The 11,479-nt window shown below is 32.9% G+C and overlaps 1 protein-coding gene across 1 annotated transcript; it reads left to right on the top strand.

Annotated features, from left to right (window-relative positions):
- The first annotated feature begins 429 nt into the window (after positions 1-429).
- On the top strand, positions 430-6,656 carry LOC123654088 (DNApol-eta). Its single transcript, XM_045590049.1, has 8 exons — positions 430-635; positions 1,344-1,478; positions 1,842-1,944; positions 2,455-2,671; positions 3,031-3,148; positions 3,228-3,368; positions 3,921-4,288; positions 5,407-6,656. Exons 1-8 carry the CDS (start codon positions 502-504, stop codon positions 6,555-6,557), a joined length of 2,367 nt encoding a protein of 788 aa, XP_045446005.1. The 5' UTR covers positions 430-501; the 3' UTR covers positions 6,558-6,656.
- The last annotated feature ends 4,823 nt before the right edge of the window (positions 6,657-11,479 follow it).

Here is an 11,479-nt window from a genome sequence, read left to right as displayed (position 1 = left end):
GTTAGCGTCAAAAATGGCGTGAACTCATGTGTGTTGCCCATAGTCACCACGCCGGGTAGGCGGGTTAGTGACTGCAGGATTGGCTTCGTCGCACCGAAGACGCTTCTGCCCGTCTGCGGCCTGTGTATTTCAAAGCTAGCAGTTGGATGGTTATCCCACCATCGGTCGACTTTATAAGTTCCAAGATGGTTCCAAGGTGTTAGTGGAACTGTATTAACCCTTAGTCGCCTCTTACGGTTACGACAACCACGGGGAGAGAGGGGTTGCTATATTCTTTAATGCCATAGCCAAACAGCTAAATATTTTACAAGTAGCAACACTTATTCCCGCGATTTTATTGAAATTATAAATGTCAAAACAATAAAAAAACTTGTAAAAACGTTGTAGAAAAAACATAAAAAATCACGAGAATAAAAATTATAATAATTATATAGTTAATTCGAATAATACCGGTGTTTGTGACCTTTTAAATTAGTGGTTACTATTATTTTGAAGTGTAAAATGGATCAGGAAAATAGGATAGTTGTGTTGATTGATATGGATTGTTTTTATTGTCAAGTAGAAGAGAAATTAAACCCTGAACTTAGAGGTAAACCCATAGCCGTCGTGCAATATAACCCATGGAAAGGAGGAGGGTATGTCAATCTTCTGATGCTGTTTTATTTTTAGTTTTAATAGCAGAGACTGTACTTAACAAACAAGCAAGAGCTTTGTTTTCTTTAAAAAAAAAGATTATCAAGAAATACGTTATAAACTTTGGTAAGTCTTTTAAGTAGGGTAGATTAAGACCCGTCAAGTAAAAAAAAAATTAACCTAACCTATCTAAGCTGAAAATTTGACCGTATATCGGCATAATTTCGTTACAAAATTAATTCGACGGGCCTTAATCTAAAGACTAGCCATAACTTTATATATTGGTTTATATTCTGAACGTGTTCTTGACAATGATTCCCCAAAAGATGACTCTTGCAATTAGAAAGTAATTTTCAAGAGGTTTTTACAAATTTAAATTTTTAATAAAATTTACCAGATATTTGTACTGAATTTATGAACCAATTTAATTCCTTTCAAACCAAGTCTAATTTAATATAAATGCCTAACAAAGTATTATAAGTTTGTCCATATTTAAAAAATAACAACTGTACTTTCAAATATTGTCATAGATGAAATTGTGGAAAAGTGGATTTGACTAGATTGAGATACTATGAGGTAACTGTAAAGGTAGTCTATCTGATAAAGTGCTATTTTAAAGCAAGGAGGTTGAATGCAATTGTACACAAATAAAATGTCTGAAAACTACATCTACTTTAAGATACATTTATTGGTAACTTTATTTGAATAAGGATCATTGCTGTGAACTACTTAGCCAGAGCGAGAGGAGTAAATCGGCACATGAGAGGAGATGATGCCAAAGAGAAGTGTCCTGAGATTCAGCTTCCATCAGTACCATGCCCTAAAGGAAAGGCTGATATTTCAAAGTAAGTTCATCTTTACATTTTGACTTACTATATACACTATCTTATACAATATCTTATAAATTGCCTTAGCCATTTTGGAACCTCCTCCTCTGTCATGCTAAGTCACTTCAGTGACCCTCTGACAAATATTGCATCACAAAAGCTAGGTCCTCCTCTCATAAATGATTTGGTAATTAAAAACAGTATTTAGATTTATAATTAGTTCTTGTTTTGTCCTCTCCCTCGTGATAATGGACCCGACGACCCCATAGAGATACATTTAATAACTGTTTTACTATGTTTTAAAGTAATTATTGTCATAGCTAAATGAAGAATAAAATTTAATTAAACAGATGTCACTTGTAATAAGTACTTTTATTTTAGATACAGAGATGCTGGCATAGAAGTGGCAAAGGTACTTCAAAAGTTTACCACATTATTAGAAAGGGCATCAATCGACGAAGCTTACTTGGACATAACTATTCCAGTAAGTTATAAATATATAAATGACTTCTCATTTATATGTGTAACATTAACAATGTTATATAAATTAAGAAAAAAAAATAAGTTTCAATAGTTTAAATTAATTTATTAGATAATTTAAGCCATGTTATGTTAAAGGTATGTTCTAAATGAAATTAAATTAATAAATACCTACTTGTTATAAATAAATAATAATCTTCTTTATTCCCTCCAACATTAGTACATAAATTATTATATATAATTAGTACATAAACACATACTATATCAATTGTACTTAGTCTCTAAATGAACAATATGTCTCTGGTATTCCTACTGGTACACTAGATTCCCTGTGTTGTGGGGTAATAAATATGCTTAATTATATATAATTTTTGTATAAATATGCATATAAATAATGCAAATTTAATTTATATGACACATAAGCTCAGAGCGGGATTCAATTGGAAACCTCCGAAGCAGAAAGCTGGGTCACTTGTAATATTATGATAATAATTTGACTGTCCTTTAATTTCAGATACAAAAAAGACTTGAAACAATAAATATACACACATTAGCAAGCAATCTTATGCCCAATACATTTGCACTGGGGTATGATAGTTTTGATGACTTCATATCTGATGTCCACAACTGTGGCTCTGATTCCATTGACTTTGACTTTGAACATGCAAAGAAACTACTAGTTGGAGCTTTGATAGTCAGTGAGATCAGAGCAGCGGTTTATGAAGAAACAGGTACGGTTGTTTTTTTTATGTAGTATTAGTTCTCTTAATCATTTAGTGTCTTAATATAATGTAGGTGCATCAAAAGATCTCTTTGAATCTTCTCCATTTGACATTGGCAAAGTTATATAATAATTTTAAATAAAGAATTTTGAATAATTAGTACACTTAATTAATTAACTTTATATATAGTATAGTTTTCTTGTAATTACTGTTATAAAAAAAGTATGTGTCGTCAAAAAAACGTAAAAATTTCACAGTCCACACATCCTTACAGTTTCACACAAAATTTCACCCCCAATATTTTTTTGTACCACGGGCATTATATCATTTCTTAAGGAGTTAACTCCAATATTTAAACATCTTTCAAGGTTACCGGTGTTCAGCGGGAATAGCTCACAATAAAATATTAGCTAAACTTGTCTGCGGTATGAACAAACCTAACAAACAAACGGTGCTGCCAAAACATTCTGTTAACATGCTATATAGGTATGAAATATTAATAATACGTTAGTCTTTTTTTTTTTAATATTATAAAATAAAATTATTTAATGATTTTAATCTTCAGAACCTTGCCAGTAACTAAAGTTAAACACTTGGGTGGAAAATTTGGATCACATGTATGTGAAGTACTGAAAATAAAAACTATGGGAGAATTACAATCATTCTCAGAAAAAGTACTGCAAACAAAGTTTGATGAAAAAAATGGGTAAGTGGTTACTGTAATTTAGTCTGCATAGAATTATTTATAGGTACCATTTTTATAATTATGAAAAAGAAGTAATCTAATATTGACCTAAATTAGATGTTATTATTAAACACTTTTATGGGACTTTCCGCACTTGTCGTTTTGGAACTCCCGATAAAATTTTAGCGACATTGTACTTTACTAGTGTACCCGTGCGAATAATTCGCACTAAATACGTATAATAATTATCACTTTACAAAATTACAAAAAGGTGTTTTAAAATTATACGTGAGTTAATTTGAAATTAAACAAAAATCTTAACAACCGTCAATCATGTTGACATTGTTTTAAAATTAAAGCGATGTATATAATTTTAATAATTAATTAATTTATAAAAACAAAAGCAATAATAATTTTTTAGTTGTTGATGCCGGTAGGGCAAGCACTTATCTTTAAAATGATATATAATTTATGTGGAACAATTGTGTTTTTTTTCTAAAAAGGGAAGCAAACATCTTAATCCTTATTATATGAGTATTAATATGGTCACAAGCAAAATTATCTTTTTCACAGAGCATGGCTGTACAACATAGCTCGTGGTATAGACACAGAACCAGTTCAAGCAAGATTCAATCCAAAAAGCATAGGGTGCTGCAAAAACTTTAAAGGCAAAGCGGCTCTTTTAGATTTGGATAGCATAAAAAAATGGCTGAAAGATTTAGGTGATGAAATTGAAAATAGGCTAGAAAAGGATGCTATAGAAAACAACAGAACGCCGAAACAAATGGTTGTCAGTTTCACGGTCCAGCTTCCAGATGGCAGAGAAACAAGTAGCTCCAAGTCTTATAATTTTTCACCTGAGGATGAGTTGTGTGGGGAGCTGTTTACAAATAAGGCTTTTGAAGTCCTGATTGATAGTACTGAAGGTTGCAAGCCAAAAGGTAAATTATTGTTGTTTTTTTTAATGACTTCAAAAAAGGAGGAGGTTACTCAATTCAACCGTATATATCTAATAAAATCTATACATATAATAAAAGGGTAGGAAAGTCAAAACTGTACATTGAATATTTTTTTTAAAAGAATACATGAGGTGTGATCTACAATCTAATAAAGGTGTGATCTATAATCTAAGAATACCGAAGCCAAAAATATAGTTTTTAGAATTTTTGTCTGTTTGTCTGTATGTATGTCTGGGATAAACTCAAAAAGTACCGCATGGATTTACTTCAAATTTGGTACGAATATTATTAAGAAGTCGGGTCAACATATAGGCTACATATTATCATGCTATCACCTACCGGGAACGAGCAGTGAACCTTTATTTCCTCAACGCATTCTGTAACAACGTGTTATCTAACGACGCATATTTGAATGTTGTTGTATTATGTTAATAACCATGCTATATAAGCTAGCTTCACACTATAAAAATTACGCAATATAAGTAGACAAGACAATTTTAAAGCAGCGCCATCTATGAGGTTTTTCTGCAGATATGAAATGTAAAGAAGAAACCGGTAAATGAATGTTATTTTTGTAGGTATTTTTGGTGCTGTATAGCGTTCACGCAGACGACGTCGCAGGCAGCAGCTAGTATATATATATTAAATGTATGTTCGGGGATTACTTCGTCGTTTATGAACCGATTTTGATAATTCTTTTTTTTTTGTTGGATAGGAGGTATCCTAACTGTGGTACCATGATAAGGAAACCAGGATATGATGATGGGATCCTAGAGAAATCGAGGGAAACCCTCGAAAATCTTCATAACGTTTTACTTTTCACCGACACCCAATTTTTCCGTTGGTGCCGCGGGAGACACCACACGAACGCGAACCAGAGTCAACTTAAAAAATATGACAGATAAATATGTCATATAGTGTAAGGAAAAATAAGTAAGATCTTTAAGAATGGGTATAGTAGTGCAATTATAACTTATTATTAAAATTTTGTAAATAAGGACTTTTAAACTGACCCCATGGACTAAACAAGTGAGGCCCACCTGGTGTCCCATTTGCGTTGAACGTGTTACAAGTTTTTCATCTAAGTACATTTTTTTTAGAAGGCGAAAGCAATAGAAAGTTAAGAGCACCAATCAAGTTTCTCGGCATCAGTGTTGGTAAGTTTGAAGAACATACTGAGAATAAGAAAACAAAAAAAATTATAGACTACTTCAGTGCTGGGTCCTCCAGTGAGGTGACACAAAGAACTAACGAAACAGCTAAGGGAAAGGAAGAAAAAGATCAAGATATAAAAACAAAAAATAAGAATAGTGTTGATAAAGAATATGTTTTACAAAAATTTTTTCAAGCCCAAGTTAATAATAAATCGAATATTCCAAAGCAAGAAATTATTGAATCAAGTAATGAAAATGTATTAGAATCTTCATTAGATAAGCAAGAATCATTTTTTGTGAAATTTTTAAAGAAAGATCAAAGTACAGACAAATTGGGAGGAAAAAAGGAAATGATAGGGGAATGTCATGAAACTCAAACAAATAAAATAAATCGCTCTATTAGTCCTGTTTGCAACATTGAAGATCGTGGAGATGATAGTAATGGCACTGCTCATTCAGGATCAACAATCAATGACGAAATAAATAAAAGCATAGCTCTCTTTGAAGATGATCCAGATGAAATATCTCGAGTCAGTAACATGAGGGAACTTTTAAAGACATCTCATGATGTTAATATTCGACATAAAGTTAATAGTTCACCTAAATCGGAGGCTCCATCTAGAACTGTAACACCTGAAGTAACTGAAAGCAATCATATAGAAACAGTTGAATGTTCTGAGTGTGGAAAAGCAGTGCCTTTAGAAAAGTTCATAGAACATTCTGATTACCATGTAGCACTTAAGTTGAGGGAGGAAGAAAGAGAAGAATTCCGTAAAACAAGAGAGATAATTGTGGCTAAGAAACCAAATGTAGATGCAAAAAATAAAAACCCGCAGGTAACTAAAAATGAGGCGGTTCCTTCAATATCCAAATTTTTTACAAAGTCCGATAACACTGTCCCTAAGATAATGTGTTCGGAATGTGGTGACAAAGTTGCAAAAGAGAAATTTTCCGAACATTTAGACTTTCACGAGGCGCAAAAATTAAGTAGGGAATTAAATAAAAAACAAACGTCGAGTGCCTCTCTTAATAATAGTGTGAAAAGAAAGAAAGTATCCACATCACCTTTGAAGTCAATAGATATGTTTTTTAGATAGCAGAAGTTTTTAAAAATTATCTATGTTTTACCAAATGAACTTGCAAAATTATGTTAATATATTTATAAAGCAAATTTATGAAGTAAATGTGTTATGTCAGTGTCTTTTATTTTACCAGTATGTCGTTAAATGTTGCAAATTTTGATTTTCGTGTCTGTTTGTTTAAAAAAAAAAAAACAGAATTTGTTTTAAGTTTTTATATTAATGTATCGCTAATACACAAAATGAGTGTAAGCAAGCTTATTACATTATCATCACTTCAGCCTATCGCAGTCCACTGCTGGACATAGGCCTCCATAAGTTCGCGCCAAAAATTGCTTGAACTCGTGTGTGTTGCCCATAGTCACCACGCTGGGCAGGCGGGTTGGTGAATGCAGGGATGGCTTTGTCGCACCGAAGACGCTGCTCATCAGATCTCATAGACCCTGTATGAGAATTTGTTCTGCATTTGTCCATGTTTTATGAGATTTTTTTCTGTAGGTTTCTTCAACTGTAGTAAATTTAATTGATGAAACAATTTTCATTGATGTTTAAGTCAGGGAAATAATTTCGTCAATAGAAAATTTAGAATTTAAGAAAAAGGAAACCATCACCCACATCTATTATTTATCAAGTTATACAAAAAATAAAGTATACATGCAATCATTTGTAATGTCGGTTTTCATGATAAGATTAAATTACAATGTCATTCTTTACAATTAAATAATATATTATAATGTCGTTCTTTATAATTAATTAAAATTAAATAATTAATAACGTCACATTAATTTGTCCATTTTAATTTAAATAGAGAATAAAAAAAAAATTAAAGTACAGTTAATTTAATCAAGGTTAAGATATAATATTAACTGTTCCGATAAAAAAAAAAAATTAAAAAAACTTAAAATTGTCAATAAATGTAATTAACATTAAGCAAGATTTAATATACAGGGTTCGGCACTCGAAGTGTTACTAACTTTACGTTGCCATAAAAACTAAACTGTTTACAGTATGGCGCCTATTTTTTCACATTCCTTAAGTAGTCTATTGTATTGTTAATAAACTTACAAAAGCCTATTATTTTTCGTCGTTGTTAAAAAAAGTTTTGCAGATGGAAGTCAAACGAAACAGTCTCATTTCTTTGTATTTGGCTGGAAAATCGCAGTCAGTCATCGTTAATGAGCTAGGACATTTACATTTGACCAAAATGTTTGTGTATCGGACCATCACGCGTTACAATGATACGGGTAGCATCAAAAAACGCCATGGATGTGGACATCCAACAACAGCAACATCCTTAAAAAAAAGGTTCGAAAGGTAAAGGCTAGAATTGAACGAAATTCACGACAAAGCGCAGTTAAATTGGCAAAAAGTCTTAATGTATCTGCCCGGAGCATAGGACGCATATTGAAAAATAAACTTCAACGGAAGCCCTACAAATTACAAAAATTGCAAGACCTAACACTTGCAGAAAAGGCAACTCGTCTAGAAAGAGCTAAGAACTTAAAGTACTTGCACGTTGGTGGCATGCTTGAAAATTTGGTATTTTCCGATGAAAATTTTTTTACGGTTCAGCAATATGTGAACAAACAAAATGATGCGTATGGTTAAAGTGTAAATCAAATGACAATTTAGACCAACGAATTGCCTTGCGAAAGCAAGCACCAGCATCTGTGATGGTTTGGGCTGCGGTAACTGCCACGGGACGCTCACCTCTCGTTTTCATTGACCAGGGTGTAAAGATAAACCATCAGATCTACCGTAAGAACATTTTAAACGATGCTTTGTTACCTTGGACACGTAAACAATTTGGTAGAAATCATTGGACCTTTCAACAAGACTCGGCACCATCCCACAAAGCACGTGAAACCCAAATTTTTTTACAAGAAAATGTTCCGAGCTACATTTCTTCGCAACAATGGCCACCATATTCCCCGGACTTAAACCCAATGGATTTTTCTATATGGTCAATTCTAGAAGCCAAAGTGTCAACAAAAAAATATGTGACGGTCGACGCCTTAAAGATTGCTCTCCGCCGAGAACGGAACAAAATACCAGCAGACCACATTCGTGCAGCGTGTGAAGCCTTCTCGGTCAGACTCGATGCTGTTATCCGCGCTAAAGGTGGTCATATTGAACAATAATTTCATTTTTATTTATTTTATATGTTTTCTTTTCGATACTAAAGTTTTAAAATAAATATGTTCATAATTAACAAAATTACAGCATTTTGTATTAGTAACACTTCGAGTGCCGAACCCTGTATAATAAAATTATACTATATTATTTGAGTCATTAATTTTAATTACTTTTTTGAATTTTGTCAACGTGTCACTAAATATATCAATTTCTAGAGTGGAAGTAGCTCGTTTATCTCTATAATATAAAAATGAGTCGCTGAATGTGTTGCTAAGCGCAAAACTCGAGAACGGTTGGACCGATTTCACTAATTCTTTTTTTAAAAAATATTCCTTGAAGTACGAGGATGGTTCTTACGGAGAGAAAAATTCTAAAAAAAAAAAAAAAAAATTCCTTATATAGTCTAAAAACAACACTTTTCTATACTCCCATACAAAAGATTTGTGATAATACTTAAAAGTCAATTTGAACTTTAATACCATACAATAAAGTTTGTGTTAGGCGACACGAAGTTCGCCGGGTCAGCTAGTTGTATATATATTGCACAAGTCTATTTATGGGAGAATTTGAACCTAGGTTAGTATAGCTGCGTCTCACTGCAAAAGGTTTGTATTTACCCAATTTATTCAGAAGTTGAGGGCAATCAAGTTCGCAATTTATTAGTTTGTATAAAAATACTAAATCGTGCATACGTCTGCGCTCCTCCAGCGAAGTCATTTTGAAATGCTCGAGCCTACTACGGTAATCTCGCAGATATCCAACATTCTGACGATACGCCAGAATCCGTAAAAACTTTCTCTGGATTCGTTCGATTCGGTCTATGTAAACCCTGTAGCCTGGATTCCATACAACAGAACAATACTCCAAGGAACTTCGGACCAATGCATTATAGAGTAAACAGTGTCACTCTGTTTAAATTCCCTTGTGTTTCTTACTATGAATCCAAGCGTTCTAAGAGCCTTAGCAGAAATTGTATTAAAATGCGTGTCAAAGCGCAAGCATCTATCCAGAGTGATTCCCAAATCACGTATAGTTTCAACCCTTTTCAAGTGGAGCGTTGTTAATTCTATATTCATAATCATCAGTCTTTCCTCAATCTATGCCTGGAAAACCTTATAACGCTATACTTGATATTCTACATTAACAATAGAATATGCAGGTGTACATTTCTTTTATTTATCTCACGGGATTTCGTTACAATTGAGAGATAATTATGTTGTTTAAGTGTGGTCTTATACTTTTGGCCTGCAGTGTATGTATATGTGTGTATATATAAACTAATCCTATTCGAGACATCCCATGTCCCTCGCCTGTTTTTTGTTCTTTTGCATACTGAAATTTTAAACTAATGAATGAACTGCAACAGTATTTACCTACATATGTGCCAGCATATTCTTTCTAGGAATAGGGTGGGTATTAGTTTTAACTTTTAAAGTTAAACTGTCTTTGTTATACAGTACCTATCCCATTTATTATATCATTGTGCGCCAGAGACAACGTTCTACGAAGCACGCACTATACAATACACAGTACCCAGCCATAAATAATGCACACCGATTGTCTCTTTCCAAAGGACACAATGGTCGATGTGCATTATTTATGACCGGCTAATGTATAATGTTAACTATCATCTCATCAGGTACCTATTTATGATAGGAAGATCCATAAAGGCAAACACGAAGCAATTATTTGTAGTTGTAGAAATTAAATAGAGTAGAAACTGGACCAGAAATAGAAATTTTGTCACTTGTTGTTTTACGCTTTACTTATTTGGAAACAAAAAATATTCACACGTACAACGAGCGAGAATCTTTATTTTTAACCGACTTCCAAAAAAGGAGGAGGTTCTCAATTCGACTGTATTTTTTTTTATATATGTTACATCAGAAATTTTGACCGGGTGGACCGATTCGACAAATTTTCTTTTAATCGAAAGGTGGTGTGTGTCAATTGGTCCCATTTAAATTTACAACTACTTTTCGAGTTATATCTAATAATGCGTTTTTACTTGACGCTTTTTTCGTCGACCTACGTTGTATTATACCGCATAACTTTCTACTGGATGTACCGATTTTGATAATTCTTTTTTTGTTGGAAAGGGGATATCCCTAGTTTGGTACCATGATAACGAAACTAGGATTTGATGATAGGATCCCAAAGAAATCGAGGGAAACTCTCGAAAATTCGCAATAACTTTCTACTGGATGTACCGATTTTGATAATTTTTTTTTTTTTGCTGGAAAGGGGATATCCGTACTTTGGTACTATGATAAAGAAACTAGGCACTGATGATGGCATCCCAGAGAAATCGAGGGAAACTGTCGAAAATCCGCAATAACTTTTTACTGGGTGTACCGATTTTGATAATTTTTAATTTAATTAAAAGCTGATATTTATCATGTGGTCACATATAAATTTTATCGAGATCTGATAACTACTTTTTGAGTAATCTTTGATAACGCGTAGTTACTTGACAATTTTTTCGTCGATCTACGTTGTATTACTCGTCGATGTAATCGAAGTCGGTTTTTTTTCGTTTGCGAGCAAACACAATAATTTTTTTAATATATATATATATATATATATAATCTTTAATTATTTTACAGGAGTTTACTCCTTATAAGATTTGAAGAAAAAAAAACGGGAAAAATTATATGAACTTGTAACGCCGAGCAGTGTTACTGAGAGTGACTTTAACCAAACAACGCCTCTTGCGAGAAAGCAGTGTAAGCTCAAGTCGCATGTCAGAGCTGACACCCTTTTAATTACTAAAGAATGAATAATTACGCAATAAAAATCGATTA

Source organism: Melitaea cinxia, chromosome 5 (genome assembly GCF_905220565.1).
Source record: "Melitaea cinxia chromosome 5, ilMelCinx1.1, whole genome shotgun sequence".
NCBI lineage: Eukaryota > Metazoa > Arthropoda > Insecta > Lepidoptera > Nymphalidae > Melitaea > Melitaea cinxia.
This window is presented reverse-complemented; position numbering and strand designations above follow the sequence as displayed.